The sequence below is a fragment of the Astatotilapia calliptera genome, chromosome 17 (genome assembly GCF_964374335.1).
Source record: "Astatotilapia calliptera chromosome 17, fAstCal68.1, whole genome shotgun sequence".
NCBI classification, from domain to species: domain Eukaryota; kingdom Metazoa; phylum Chordata; class Actinopteri; order Cichliformes; family Cichlidae; genus Astatotilapia; species Astatotilapia calliptera.
In genome coordinates, this window is record NC_137438.1 from 29,120,339 (window position 1) to 29,137,105 (window position 16,767).

The 16,767-nt window shown below is 38.7% G+C and overlaps 1 protein-coding gene across 2 annotated transcripts in view; it reads right to left on the reverse strand.

The window, feature by feature from the left end:
* iqsec3a (IQ motif and Sec7 domain ArfGEF 3a) overlaps positions 1–16,767 on the reverse strand; it is a 120,389-nt gene that overhangs the window by 80,851 nt on the left and 22,771 nt on the right. For both annotated transcript variants that reach the window (XM_026147347.2, XM_026147346.2), the window contains exon 2: positions 14,734–14,814. In XM_026147347.2, coding sequence (XP_026003132.2) covers positions 14,734–14,814 — 81 coding nt within the window. The remainder of the gene's footprint in view (positions 1–14,733; positions 14,815–16,767) is intronic.

Below are 16,767 nucleotides of genomic sequence, written 5' to 3' on the forward strand. Positions count from 1 at the left end.
TCGGATCTTCATCTGCTATTCATCTTACTGTTCCGTCCTCACACCTTATTACTATGGGGAACAGAGCTTTCAGTCGCTCTGCTCCCCGGCTCTGAATATTGACTCCCTTTGCGTATTTAAGACACAGCTCAAAACACAGCTGTTTAAACTGGTTTATTCGCTTCAGTGCTGATTTTATCTGTTGTCAAGCTCTGTTTTGCAATTTTAACTTATTTTATGTATTTTATGACTACTGTTCCTTTTATTAATTTTGTTCTTTGTAAGGTGACCTTGGGTTTCTGAAAGGCGCCCTCAAATAAAATGCATTATTTTTTTTTATTTTTTTTTTCTTGCCTGTCCTGTTTGGCTCTTTTGCCATCAGAATTGTTGTCTAAAGGCAAAGAAAGATGCCCAACGGATTTACTTTACCAAATTGACCATCCCAGCCTTGCCGTAATGGTCCATTTGATTCACCTTTTATTGTTTATTTTATTTTCACTTACTGAATACGGGACAGACTTGACTGGGGGAAAGAAGGGGAGAAAGAAAGAGGGAAAGAGAAACAGCTGAGAAGAGGGACGGGGGAGAAGGGCAAAAGACAAAAACCAACAGAACGGGCAGAAAAAAAAAGAAAAAAGAAAAAAAATGCATATATCAATCACCATTATTATTATTATTAAATAAATACAAACAACAACAGTTTGGTCTGCATTTCTTGAAAGATCATATCCCACAAACTTAATCTAGAGGTACCACACTGTCTGAAATTTGTTTTGTGTCTAAATCATTCTGCAGATCATTTCAAAGGTATATAGACACCTTGTAATTAAAATGAAAGAATGAATTAATTTTACATGTATAGAGAAGACATTTAGAATGAAACGTTATTGGCCATGTTTGCATGGTCCTTTTTTAAAAATGCTTTCATGACATTATTGTGAGTTCTGCGGCAGTCAGGGCTTTATAGGCTGATGAGCTGGACAACTGAATGTCAACTCTGGGGACACTGGGGAGGGAACCTGAGTTAGTGCGTGAGGTTAAGAGATACTGACCTCAACAAACAGCTTGGACATCCGCAGCTGTATGTTCTTGAAAGGCGCTGAGCTATCAACTGATCACCATGAGTTGGATCAGGTGGCGAGGGAGGATGCCAAACAGACCTGGCACACCCAAACGTATAGTGAGGGTGAACTGGGGACGCATGGCAGAGGCCCTGGTTCAGGAGGTCTTCAACAGCATTCTGATGGAGGCATTGAGTCAGAATGGATGTCCTGCACCACTATAGCTGAGGCTGCTGCAAGGAGCTGTGGCCGCAAGGTGGTTGGTGCCCGACATGGTAGTAATTCCAGAAGGGAGGCATCAAGCTGAAGGAGGAGTCCTATTGAGCTTGGTTAGCCATCAGGTGATGGACAGTATTATATTTTAGACAGTATAAAAAAGTTTGATATACAGTACTCATTTAAAAAAAAGTAAATTGAATATGAATTAGCGCTTTGACTGCGAAAATATTGTTTTCTTCTGTGTAATAAGTGAACATATATGCAAGACAGGGTAGTGTCCAAAGTTCCCTAATGCTAGCAAGTCTGATAGCAAGCTGCATCAGCAACTGTGTTTAGTTTAGATGTTCTCTCAGTGTTTTTGTGGATTCTCTCCAAGCACTTTGACAGGGACATGCATATCGGGTTAACTGGTAATTCTAACTGGTGTGTATGAATGATTCTGTGTGTGTGTGTGTGTGTGTGTGTGTGTGTGTGTGTGTGTGTGTGTGTGTGTGTGTGTGTGTGTGTGTGTGTGTGTGTGTGTGTACCCAGGGTCCCAGGGTGAACCCTGCCTCTTGCCCTTTGACAACCCTATGCAATCTTGAATTGGATGGATTGGTGGAGTTTATGGATCAATAAACTGTAGTGGTACAATGCAAAGACACACATACATGCAGACTAGCAATAAATAACAGACTAACAAATGGTAAAACCTCATTTACTGAAACTGGAGCACTAACTTCCAAGACAGGCTATACTTCACAGCAGGTCATATTATTTGTCAGGTTATTTAATTTAAATGTTCTGAAAGTCACCAGCATGGCAAAGAGGTCTCGTTCAGTGAATTTAATTAGAGTAGGTGAGTCTTACAGGACATCCAAAAGGGGAAAAAATCATGATGAATACTTAATGATGTAAAGTTGGGAATTTTAACTTTGGGGATTGATCAGAGTGGGCATTAGGGGAACTGCCATTTTTGGAACTTTAAATTTCACAGTAATTAATTAGGAAGGAGTTCGGAGAGCACATTCCTCCATTAATACCTATGCCCTATTTTGTCATTTTAGATAAAGTGATCCATACTTGCATTATGGGTTTTTCCTATGCTTATGTTTCACCTTCCCAATGCGTTTCATGAAAATTAGCTGGGTAGTCTCGTTGACAGACAAAAGGACACTACCAGGCAGCAGTTAAAAAAATACCTCCGCCATGGCTTGTCCTTTGACTGAGGAAAATAAGCAAGCATAATAATGTCATACCAAGTATGAAGTCAATAAAGAGTCGGAGATTTAACAACAGGCCACCTCACTGACCATGGAATTTTTGGAGCTCTGTGCTTACAAATCACTTTGCTCATAATACAACCTTTGGTAGTGGCTAACAGACATTCTGGCTATAGTTGCCTGGGTAACCATCTAATATATTTAACACCAGATCCTATGTCAATCAAGTGTCTTACTTTCCAACTTACAGTAGTTTTAATTACTCACTAATTAAAGAAAGAATTTGCTAAAATATTACTGAGTTAGAATTAGTTTTACTCATAACTTATTACCAACTAACTATATTTACTAGCTATCTATTATCACTTCTATATGTCACTAGATTGTCTTTTATTCTGAATTTCCTTCGCTAATCTCATCCTTCCATTTCCGACCTGGCGGTTCTCAGTCAAAAATATTTACCAACCTGACACATGATTCAAATCAATCCCACATCAAATTCACACATTAAAATCAGAAATATTCAAAACCAACATTGAAAGGTATGGTGACATTAGAATAATACTAATGCTATTTCCAACAGCTTCTTGTTTTTACTTAAGCTAACAATTTAATATACCCAATTAGTAAAATCAGGTTCTTCATTTCCATATGAAGAACCTGATTTAAGATACTACTCATACTACTACTCATACTACTACTACTACTACTACTACTACTACCAAGTTAGAACAAAGCTCACATTCTTAGAACATCTTAGTGCCATAGTACCTGACATGTGCTGCAGGAAGAAGCAGATTGTTAATTTGAGCTGACAGAGATAAACAGCCCACACTCTGTCCTCTCAGTTACCTCTGGAGCAGATGGGCAGGGCAAATGAAAGTGCCAGATGTCTGCTTTTTGGAAATTTGGCAGGGTTTTTTTTCGTTTGTTGGTTTTTTGTTTTTGTTTTTTTGCACAGTAAGGCAAGAAGTTTACATTAACTATAAGTTAAAAAGTGATGGCCACTGAACTTTACAGTTTAACAGATGGAGCAAGGATTGCTATATGTGGGAAGGTGGTGGTTAAAAAATATAGGCAGATGGCCAAAAACTAAAAGGTCAGGACAAAATGTGCAGCCAGCATGTGGACAGGCAGATGTCTCTGACTGGCAGACCGTTTGCTCCTCATCAGCACCCCCTGCTGTCCAGAGGGGAAATGTTTTGTCCATTTGGGGAGCTGCAGACAATTTAGAGGGACAGCTACATGCAGAGATCAGATAATTATCCTTGGATATTGTGCTCCCTTTTATTTCCAGTCAGTGTGCATGTCTCTTGCATGCACAAACAATCACCTACTCGCAATGTGCATTTTATCACAGCACCGTCAGACTGTTGACCTGTCTGTAAAATAGAGCTATGGACATTCTGGGACCGCTCAAATGATCAACACTAATAGGAGAAAGGAACAAAAGGAAAGCATTAGTGCTGCCAGAGCACATCGTGTGGATCTGTGTGCTTGCAGGTGTGTGTAAGGGGATTTGTAAGATAGTGGGAAAAAGAGGGCTACTAAGTTTCACAAGCCTATATATTTTAAAACTCTGGCATTGTACTCAAAATCTTTATTATCGAAAGTTATAGGATGGGGTTCAAGAATACCGCATCCATCTGAGGTGCATGTGAATCAATAATCTGTATTCAGTTTGAGAACCAAAGGCACCATAATCGAAATAGAAATTCAGCTCATAATGACTGTGTCGTTTTTTCTCAGAAAAATGGAAAACATTAAGGAAAATGTATATTTATTGTATTATTTCCCTGCGGTGACTCTGCCAGCACAGAATGGTTGTTCCTGCATAACAAGTCATCCTGCGGCATATTTTAGTAGATATTATGGCAGTTGCTGTGCCTCCAGAGAAGTGTGAGCCAGTTTCTAGAAATGACCAGAGCCATTGCAAACATGTGTCAGAGAGTGGTAAAATATGATCAAATCAGGAAGGGTTGGAAAGCCCTGTATTAGGTTTTTTTTTTTTGGTTTTTTTTTCACATTCCACCTCTATAGAAAATCAAAAATGAATGTTGCATTTGTGACTGATTACAGAAGAATTTTCAGCAAAATGAAGCACTGGCTCTGCAGCAGAAATATGATCCATTTATCAAACAGCATTATGATTTCCTGCTTAGGATGTGTTTTATTTGTAGCAGCTTGAGGTTCTCTCAGTTGCTGAGTTTAGGAGAAAAAGGGGCCTCATTTACTCACAGTGCGTACACAATTATTTTTAACATAATAACAATGATAATATTTATTACTAATGTCATTATTATTATTTCTTATATGTACCGTTTTCCAAAACACCATGAATCACAAAATGCTAATTATATTAAATGATTAATAATTAAATTCCATCTTATCTCATCTTAAATTCTGTATATCATTTAGATTTTTACAAAAATGGCACATCATGGCTGGATTTCATCACTTACACTCTTTTCTTGTTCTTTGTGGTGAGTTTCTCATCTAAGGCTGACAAATCATGTGCTCCTGGTTCTTTTCCTTGTAGTCTGTTAGTCTTTTTCATATCAGCTTTGATAGTTTTCATGTCTTTTTTTACTTGAGTCACACTGACTGTCTTAGGGGAAACAATATTCAAAAACTCTGTTATTTTAGTCTTGCTCTTTGGACACAGTTGTTTCAGTTTCTTAAGGAAACAGTGTGCAGATTTAATAAATCCAATGCTACATTTGCAAAATTTTTTGTGTGGGGTAAGAACATTTCCATGCACATATTAGTAAATGAGGTCCAGTGTCTTTTTGGAACAAGACAAAATAAAAAAAATAGGCCATTTAGAAACTGGTTTACTATAAGAACCCAAAACTACAAAAAGAGTATGACAATGAAATACAGTCAAAAAGATGATCATATATTCATGTGACATCTTTATCCGAGAAGTAACTGTTACCAAATATATACAGTATACAGTAAAATAGACTAAACACATTTTTACCTAAACCCTTTCCTCTAGGCAAATCTTCAGTTAGCTGACATCATTATGACATCATTCGAGTGGTAAATTGACTAAACTTGACTCAACAGTTTTAAAAGACGGAGCTGCACTCCAAATGACCTGTAAACTAACTTTCATTATCTACTGTCTTTTATTTCAGAGTGCCTCTTTAAAAGTGTCAATCCGCTGCATTACTGTCAGCATTCTGGCTTTCACAGCAGTTTGCATGCATCAGGGAAGATCTAAGGACCCGGCCTTGACATTTACACAACGGCTGAAACTTAAAAGATTGCTGATACACACTGAGATGCAAACATTTCAAAGCTCAGGCACACACACAAACACACGCAGGCGCTGGGTGCATGAAAGATCCTGCAGCAACTTCATCAAAATGTTGTGGTTTTATTAAATCACCTCTGCAATAAAACCTTCCACTTGCCTCACAATGCTGAGATACGCAGCAAAACCAAGAGAAAAGAGGAGGAGAAACTCTCAGATCAGAAGAATCCATGAGTACCTACAGGCTGACACGACACTGTGCACGAATGCACCATGCAAAGTCTAAGAGTCCTCTTTCTGTGTGCTTGTGTATATTAAATGAGACAAAACAAGTGCACAACATCTCTGATCATGCAGCTGAGCAAGAAGAGATCTGGTGTCTTAGCTGTTTTGCATTAAGCAGGCCTTAGGGTAAAAATAAATTAGTCGGAGCATCACTTTAATTAGAAATTACTCCAAGCACTCGCACTCTTTAAAGCTCCTTTCATTCATTTACAATGCTGTATTTCAATTTTCAAGCGAATTTAGGCTGCGCAAGTCCCAGAGGATGTGTTTAAAGAGGAATAAACTGGAACAAAAACCAACAGCTGAATGGATGGACCCCAGAGGATAATGACACTGACAGAGTGCTTCTGATTGGCCAAGAGACAAAGCCCTTTACACCAATGGGAAGATGGCAACAGAAAGACAGGAAAATAAAAAGCTAAGGCTTACAACGAGGAAGATTTTTTTTTAAAAGGAGGATCAATGCATGTGAATGCTTAGACACTCAGGAGGTATCTGAATGCTAGGTTATATGTTTCTGCTGTGCCCTCTGTTCCCATGACGACTGCCGACAAGGTCACTTTCGCTAGCCAAGGCAACGCGGTAGCCCAGCCATGGCAGGCAACACAGAAAGAGACAGAGGCAGAAGAAGGGGAGGACAAATATTAAATTATGGTGTGAAGAGGGTGAAGGAAATTTGATGATTAAGGACACCATGTGTGAAATTTCATTCGCAGGTGCACAGGTGAGACTAGCGCCGCGTGTGAGGACAAAAGCATCTGCGGTCTTACACTTTAACGAGTTCAGCCTTGAATAGGTGTGCTGATGAGAGCATGTGCCCCACTTCCCCCACTCATCTCAAGGCCAAATCCTGAATGACAAAAAAAAAGAGGCTCTAGGCATACTTTTTAACATGCCCCTGAACGTCCTCCAACAAAACAGATCAATCACTGAATGAGTTCCCTTGTCTACCTCAATGCATCATGGTCCCTGTATTCCTGCCAGATTCTCTCAACAGATAGAAACTCTATTTGGGTTTCTCCCCAAAGTGGCAAAGCATAACCTGTTGTGTCCTTATTCATGCCGCCTCACCTTTCCATTTGGCAGACAGCAGGACTCCGGTAAATTAGTGTAGTTTATTATTAATTCCAGTGATTAATTACAGAAAAAAAGATGTCTTGTTGAGATGACACAGCTGTCTTACTCATGCCATGATCTGAGGTGAATTAATTTCCCGCTGAAACACCATAATTCTCCCCAGTGCCATCTTTCGGGGTGTCAGCTTCATCTTAACCACTCGTGGCATTTGTTTTATTAGTGCTGGCGATAAAGGGCATTGGATGGGCAATGGCCCAAATGTGTTGTCCTTCTTTTTTATATTTCTGTAAAGTCATATGCTTGCAACGTGTGACCCTTCCTCTTCTCTACTTAATCATTCTTTATAACCCATCATAAAAGATAAGGCTGTAAATCCTGATTAGGCTATGGGATTTAAAAAAGGATTGGGTCTAATTTTATCAATAAATCAGACATTTAAATTTTGGATGGCGGAATAGAGATACTGCCCAGCAACAACCAAAAAAACAAACCCAAATAGCTTCCTTAAATAAACTCTTTTAATTGTCATGTGTTCATTAAGATGAAACTTCACGAAGAAGCTAACTAATTTGCTCTCTGAAAATTAAATGGCAGATTGTGTAAGCTAATTAGCATTGGATACCTCATTAAGATGTTGGCATGCATGTGTGTATGTTTGTGCATGTCACTTGTAAGATGCACTGCAGGATAACTAATTTAAAGGGGCTTTAGATAGTGAGCAATGTGTCAGTCTTCCTGTAAGCACTGTGAAGTGGTGGAGAAAAGCAGTCTGTTCGGCAGCCGAATTGCCAACACGATCACGTATCGTGCCAAAAATGTGCGCCGTCACCTGCCAAAGGCTGACTGGTCAGTTTATTTTTAACTCTGGGACCAAAAGAGTGTTTACAAACCTATCAGCATCATCATTATGGTTCCAGCATGACACAACAATGACAGGAAAATTGTGTCTCTTGAGCTGTGCTATTTCTTTTACAAAGACAAAAAGTGACATATTTTTTGCCCTAAATGGTTTAACTACAGTAAAATGGCTTTATATTGCAAGAATGAAAATTGCATTTTTATGCTAATTGTGGTGAACTGCAATGCATAAATGAAATTAGTTTGATTAAAAACAAAATATTTGCTGTTACCTTTGAATGTTTTTGGGCATTTACTTGAACTGTTATTTTGAAATATTTTACAAGGTTTTAAAAACTCTTTCTTCCTTGGAAGTTATAAAGTTGTGGTAATCTCCCCTTGACTTCAGTTCGGGATTCTTTGAGGAGTATGTCATTCTCTTATAATGTCACTGAAAGAACCTCACCACTTGCAACACTTACATCTGCAGGGTATTTACATTATTCTCCTTGTCTACAACGCCAGACAGCGGCATATCAAAGTCATTTTCCATGCCTTTTTAAAGTATTTGGCTTTCTAAGCTTGTTAAGAAAGCAAGAGCCCCCTTGTTTGGATTTACCAGCTTTCTAAGATAAACACTGTCAAAACAGCAGGCGCTGTCAGATTTACCAAAGTGCTCGGTGATAAATTTGACCATCTGCAAGCTCTGCTAATGTATTATAGCTGGCTGCATAATTAAAATATGCTTTGAAAAACAAATCATTATCATCTCTGATAAAAAAGAAATATATAGCTATCTTCCAAGTATTAATTCAGTTTGTTGCTATCATAGTGTGGCTTTTTAATGATTATTGAAGGATTGTTACGGGAGCAATAGCATAGAACTAATATAGTGCCAAACAGTGCTATACCATATTTCCTCAAATGATAGTTTAGTTTACCACAACAGAATAAGAAAATCAGACACATGTTTGAAACAGGCTTTTAACAGAGGCGAGATTTCGTTGCAGAAAATGGTCAACAACATGCAATATAGGCCTGCTCCAATATTATTTCGTTTGCCCTATTAAAGTAACTGCCTACGCTTATTATAACATAACAAGTGACAGCTCACTCATTAAACAGATAAATTAGCTCCCTTGAGATTCTCCACACAATGACTTTATTTTTAACAACAAGCTGGGAATCAATTAACTCAAGTCATCTGCACTAGCATGAAAGGGGAAGGTCATCAAACTGGTGACTCACTGCACTCATGGTGTCACTTCTTTGTTAATCCAACATAATGGAACAACTTATTATGGCAGAACATGTTTAATTTTTCTTTATGGGTGCTTTGTATTTGTGACTAAGTGAGCAAAAAAAAAAGGTGAACAAAGTAATATGGAGTATACCTAACAAAGCAAAAGCAGTTCATATTTCAAACTCAGCACGAGTGACACTGACTGACACTGACATGTGACATTTTGTGGGAAACATGGTTTGATATATGAGTTTCATTTATCTTTTCCAACTGATCTGGTCTTTTATGAGGGATGAAAGAAAACAAACAAGGACTAAATGTTGAATGTACTTCAATAGTGTCTCTAATATTTTATATATTTGGTCTTTTCTGTGCGCGATTTCTATGGTGGCTCTGTGTTTGGGACATCCCTGCTGCATCCGGCTGTCAGTCTGCCAGAAATTGCACAAATGCCTTTATAAGTTCTAAGTGACGATTATAATCAACATTGTCTAGCAATTTATTAAGCAGAGCAGAGCCCAGAAAGTTAGTGTACTGTCACTGATCTACTGGTAGTAGCAACACCACCCATGTACCTGCTGACAACAGAACAGAACAGCACTACTGTTAGCACCTTCTGCAAAAAATAAATAAACAAAAAAATGAAAAAAATAGTTCAGAAGTAAGAGTGCAGATTCCCTGTAACATTTGTAACAAATGATTTTGGATATGATCCCAAACACTTGAGTAAACTTCACACTGTGGCATCAAAGTGTGAATATAAATGTATGCTCTGGGAGGGGTTTTTAAGAGGAAGTGCATACTGTTTTTTGTTGTGCTTCCATTCAGATCAAACCAATTGACTATAGGCTGCTGACTAGCTGAGATTTCATGATTGGTACGCATTTGTAGTTACAGGCTCAGAGACTCAAATAAAACTCAATCATTGTACACACAGCAAATTCTACCTGCAGCTTGTCCATTGGGGATCTTTCCAAGTGCCATCTTCTGCTGTGCCTTTCTCTGTGCTGCAATATTCTAATAATCATGTTTTCCTTCCATTTATTAGGTTCCCGAGGCCCTGTGTGTTGACTACAGCAGTTCTCAGTTCTGCTGTAAAGCAGAAAGTTAAACTTAAGGTACCCTATGGGACTGTAAAAGTATCAACAGTACTCCCGAGTGCAAGTTTAGCACACTCCAGCAAAAGATGGCTCACACTACTAATTGAAAGGCTGTGGCCATCCCTTCCAATCACCCCCTCCAATGACTGATTATATATCTGACTTTGTGACCCCGAATACAGATCACCTATCGTCTCTAAACCCTCTGGGGCCTCCTTAATGCATGGCAAGAGTGACCACACTGTCACAATGAATTTCCAGCCTCCTCAGAGTCCTCATTATACGTGACAGTAAAATCTTCACTTTCCTTTTCAGTTCTCAACTTTCCACTTTCTGCTCATTTAAATTATGCTATATTCACAGCATTGTGAATGCCAGGCTAATCAGAAAAAAACTCCTTAGGTAAAGACGTGCACAAACCAAGAGCAAACAAAGCTCCAAATCAGTACAATTAGTTCTTATAGAGGCTCATGGTGCTGCCCTTTTCTAAGTTGACCCCTCTGACACAGAGGCTTGAATTACTCAGAGTAGAAAGAGCGGTGCTAATGAAACATCAATGATTGCACTTTGTCAGGTTTAGTGAGTGAACGAAGGCTTCATCCCGAAGCGGAGGCAATGCACAACGAGGCAATGAGTTGTCTTTTTTATATGTTAATGAGGTCTTTTTTGCTGTGAAACCCTTTTATCGCTGAAGACAACTCGCTCTTGTTTCAGTATAGTCTGCACCATTTGCAGTTTGCATCAGATTTCACACTCCTCGTCAGAGTCATAACTCTGTCAAATCACGACAGACAGACATGACACAAATATTTTTAGATTAAATGTAATTTGTGATTTTCGATTATCTCTCATGTCATGCATACCATGAATAATCCTCCACAGAATGTCAACTTGTACACCCACTGCTTCATTGCCAATAAGTTCAAGCTGACCTTATTTGACATAATTGTATTGTTATTAATTTATCAAAAAGCCAAGAAACTTGAAGCTCAAGTAGCCCATAGTTAAACAAACGTAATCGACACCATGAAGAATTAAGGTAGTTCTGAAGGTCCAACCCAGTAGAAATAGGTGTAACTAATGAAGTGGTTGGTGAGTGCATATATGGCATGCTTCACCCTTAAGGATTATAAGTATGGGGGAAAAAAAACAAGTAAGAAATCAAAGTGTTCAGTACAAGTGACATGGCAGCCTATTTTTAAGGATTTCTTTGCTGATTGCCAATGTTGTATGTTTCCCTGCATTTTATGCATTATGTCTAATCTATGCCATGTGTACCATAGCGAAATACTACTACAAACATGTATGTCAGCACACACAAGAATAAGTGGTGCTCCTGGCGTTAAATTCAAAATGAGCATCATCATCATCAAGACAGAGGTAAGTCAAAAATATAAGGATTATCTCCTAAAAGTTTCATGATTTCTGAATTACAGCCTTCCCTGATACAGTTACAAACATATACTCATTAGCCAGTTTATTATGATGTCAAATATCTAATCAACTAATCACACAGCAGCAACTCAGTGTACTTGGGCAGGTAGGCTTGGACAAGACAACCTGCTCAAGAACAGGGAAGAAAGGTCTTTTAAGTCACTTTGAACATTGCATGGTTTTTGGTAGCAGACGGGTATCTCAGAAACTGCTGATCGCTGGGGATTTCCCCACCCAATCATCTTTAAAGTCTGGAACTGTCTGAAAAAGAGAAAATATCCAGTAAAGTGGAAGCTTTCTATGCAAAAATGCCCTGGTGATGTCAGAGGTCATCCTCCTTTGAGTTGAAGAGAAGGCAACAGAAACCCAAATAAACTCTCATTACAACCAAGGTATGCAGAAGAGCATCTCTAAATGTACAACACACCCAATCTTGAAGCAGATGGGCTACGGCAACAGAAGAGCACCTTTGGGATGCGGTGGAATGAGAGATATACATCATGGATGTGCAGCCAGAAATTCTAGAGCTACATTGTAATGTTATCCTGTTAATATGGAGCGAACTGTCTGAGGAATATTTTCAGAATCTTGTTGAATCTATGCCACGACGAATGTAGTCAGTTCTCAAGGAAAAAAAATATGTAACTCTGAATAGCACGGTGTAAAGAAAAACGAGTAAGAAATCAAAGTGTTCGTTACAAGTGATAGGGCAGTCTGTTATTATGGATGTCTTTGTTGATTAGATGGACAGTGTTGTATATTTTTCTGCATTACATGCATATTAATTAATCCATGATGTGTGTACCAAAGTGAAACGCAGCCACCCACACATGTACATCAGCACACACCCACGCACACAGACAGGGAGCTATGTTCTGATCACTGCCAAGCCGAAGCATGCAACATGATAAGAACTTCCTTTTTTCACATGAACACAGATGCAATACATGTGTCGACAAGGAGGCGCACCAGATTCCAACATGGGAAAGACCCTACTGTACACAGAGTATGTGTTATGGCAGTTTCACAAACACACTCAAGACTTCAGTTACATGGTAATATTCATACATGGCTCTTTTGAACTTAGTGTGACCACAGTGAAGAAACAAGCCCGAATGACGTGAGCATGAATGACGATGGATGCAATGAGGCGTGGGTGCCATGTGGAGTTATGTGATGCGATGATGCCGTGTGAGTAAATGATCGACCAATCACTGACAACAATGCGGACATATAGAAATCAACGACAACAGAATACAGCTTTCAAAAACAGATAAGACACAACAAGAAGAAACGAGAAAGGGCAAAACAAAACCACAAGCTGCTTTCCGTGTGGGCCCCAGAGAGTCCTGCTTTGAAGTGGTTTGCTTCAGATACTGGCAACGAGGGGAGGGGGTGTTTTGCAGGGATGGAGGGGTTGACAAGTTAGCAAAGACCTTCTGCTGTGCACTTCGCTTGTACCTTTTGCTAATGGCCCCAAAGCACAAAACAATCACAAAACACAACAGCCCCAAACACCCTCTGTCAAGTAAAGTTCAAGCCGGTGAACTTGATCAATTTTGCTCTTTGAATTGCCCCACCCCTCACCAGTTTTAAACCCATGAGAGTCACTCCTGTGAACCTTTAATCCCTTCCAATAGAATCACAGCATGTATTAAATAATAAAGGCTCTGAAGTGACTTTTATAACAAAAGATCCAGTACAAGATGCTGGGTTTCAGTAAGTCGGCAGGCTTTCTGAAGCCCATTTTTCTGCTTTGTCAAAACAGCAAATAAACCTTGTATAATATTCACAACTCTTCCTTCCTCTGCTTCTCAACTACACTAGAGTGTGATTGTGTTGGTCTGCAGCCTTTTGCCACTTACTGTGTCCAGCACTGCAGGGGCTATGATTTGCTATCAATGGGCGTTTGCTTATCTGCTATTTTCTGCCAAGCTCAGACAATGCGGCAAAGCAATTCTGTGACACGTGCAGTCAACAACAAACAAACCATTTTGGGGCGGATAGCTTAATTGCTATTGATGCTCCTTGGCTAGATGAATATCATAATTTTCTTTCAAAGTCTGGTGGTAGAGTGCACTTGGGGAAAATATAACCAGGAGGCACTGTCAATTTTGCTTGAAAGGGGCCAGATAATACCTTGTCAAAGCCTTTCATTATTTCTTTTGTTCCTACATGTCTAATTATATATCTTAGAGACTGCCTGTACAACATTAAGTATTGATTATTATGCGTCCTCAAAACTGCCTAGCCAAAATAGTCCTACAAAAGTACAGTCATTACAGCAGCTAATTATTAGTTGCTGTGTTTTTTCATATTTCCCAGGACAGTGGGAGTAAATTACCCCATCAAACTGACTTCAGAGCTTTCAAATTACATGGAAAACTTGATTTAAAATAAAGAGCCTATTTGTAATTTACCACCAGTACTAAGTAATTGCATGGGCTAATCTGTCAAAAAAAGATATCATCAGCATTATCATTCTGCTTTGCCTACTAAATCCAATGTAATATTTCCCCAGTTGTTCAGTTTTCGCAAGTACTTGACCATTGTCCAGAAAATGGGATGTTACTGATATAGATCATATTGCTGTGTTTCATTGTGTTTATCGCAGTAGCCTGACAAACATGGCACTAACAGTCGCTGGAAATAACAAATCGTATCCAGGAAACAAGTTCAATCTCAACCACAACAAGATCCAAAACCCAAGCTGTTGTGACAAGGGACATTTAAAACCATTGGGAGTGATTCGCTCTCTGTGGCTCGGTGTCTATTTAAGATAGATGAGATCATGAAGGGGATGGAATGCACCTTGTCCTGGAAGAACCTGAAGCAGTTACAACCACTTCAACTTAGATACCACTGCTGGGGCACTTGTGTTGACTAGTGTAGCTACGGCAGCACTGCTATAAAAAGGATGCATGATACGTGGCTGCAATCAAAGTTGAACAAATAAATAAACTTAAATTGAAAAAAATTGAAAAAAGAAAAAAGAAACATTTGTGCAGATGTTACAAGGATGCAGTCATCTTACCTGGGAACACAGGCAGTGGAGGTCTCCCCCTCAGGAGCCTCTGGGGCTGGGCAGCAGAACTGGTGTAGTACTGTTGGGTTTCTGTGTGGAAAAAGAGTGGAAACAAAACAGAGGCAATCATATATTTTGTTTAAACTTTAGTTATTGTTTAAATGTAGAACAAAACACTATATATGACAGCAACTTTTTAATCATGGCTTAGCCAGCGTGGCTAGTGGCTAAATCATTATACACCATATATGTATAACACCATGAAAGTGTAGCAGAGTAATAAGGTTAGAGGATGAGGTTGGTGTACCTAGTTGCCAGTTGGGGTGTGAGCCCCACGTCCATCCTCTGTACTGTTCATGCTCTTAATGGGGTGAACTGTGTTATTTCCTTTACAAACATAGCTTGGTTAAAATGCATTATTTTTTATATGATTATAGTAATTGAGATATATATATATATATATATATATATATATATATGTTTTTGGTTTGTTGATTTATTTATTAATATAGTTTAATGTCTCTTTCTTGTAGCTGTGTTTTAAGTGCTGCAAAGTTAGTCTGACATTACTTAGTTTTTTTTTGGTAAATCTTTGTCTGCCTTCCTTTCTGACCAGCCAGTCATGAACTCATTTGACTGGTGGTTATACTATATACAATAAGGCAGATAACCTTTGACCATGGTTGGATGGTATCACGTGAGAAACCTCTATTGTCAGGTGAATTTATCAGTCTCTAAAAGCCCACAAAAATGTTGACAACAGTTTGCAAACCCTACATTAAAAACATTAATGTCTAAAAAAGTTTTTAAAAAATCTGGATGCTGTTTTAGAGAAGAAATTCAGTGAATGCATTTTAATTTTTGACTGAAATACTGGTTAAAAGATCCCGTCAGTGTCTTATGATTTGCATCAAAATCTGTTTCCTGAGATCCTGAAGCCTGCATTTCCTCACTGCCCACTGGTTTTCCACTGTGGATTTCCCATTTTAGCTCATCACCTGATTAGTTTCCCACATACACATCTGCTTCCCATCAGTCATCAGCCCTGTGTCTCATAGCTGTAGTCACCAACACCTGCATATTTCCAGCTTCCTAGCTAATCAAATAAAACCAATGCCAGTGGGGGAAACAAGATATCAGCATGCACCCTGTTTCACCTTATTCAACTCCTTGCAGTCCTTACAACCAGAAATGTCTGCTTTGTCTGTGTTTCAGAGTCACTCTCTAAGATACTGCTTTACTCAACCCAAGCTCAGTGTTGCTACAGAGTTTATTTATGGGGAGACTTTCAGGATTACCCTAGCATGAAATCACTGTGCTAGCATTGGTTAGGATCTGAAGACAGCAGTGGCATGAATTTGAGGCACTGACAGCTGACAGTGTGATTTTCAGCAGTCCACTAGCACTGAACTGCAATGCAGACTGATGTATTTGGAAAAATTTGAGCCAATATAGTTTGAATATTGGTATACGCACTCACTTTCTCAGGCTTTTACAGTATTCACAATTGCTAAATATTAATTTGTTTATGGGACATTTTTCTTCCTTTTTATTTAAAAAAACCAAATAAATTATAAATGCAGTTCACAGGTGGCTTTGTGTGGCTATTTTGGTTATCCCAACAATCACAGATATATTAACTCTGTTGTGAACAGCTTATTTATCCTGAAACAAGCATTTCATAACAGGCTTACAGAGTTGAAAGTTAGCATACAGTCACATCGTGTGATGTCTGATGGTGGGAAAGAACCTTCTTTACATTGTACTGAATGCATATATTCACAATGTTACAGCAAACTGGGCACATTATTAGAGTGCCACTGAATGTTTAAGTCATTGTTCTATGTTGTGAACAAAAGCCTAACTTTTTAATGCAGTATGCATTTTTCTTTTGAATTGAATTGTAGCCCTGCAAATACTTACTCAGTCATTTTATACTCCATTTATTAAAATAGGCACTTTTTCTAAAAAAAAAAAAAATTGATGGTGGCGGGCTGAAAAATATATTACTTGCACTTCCTGACCTTGCTCCTTGTCATTTGT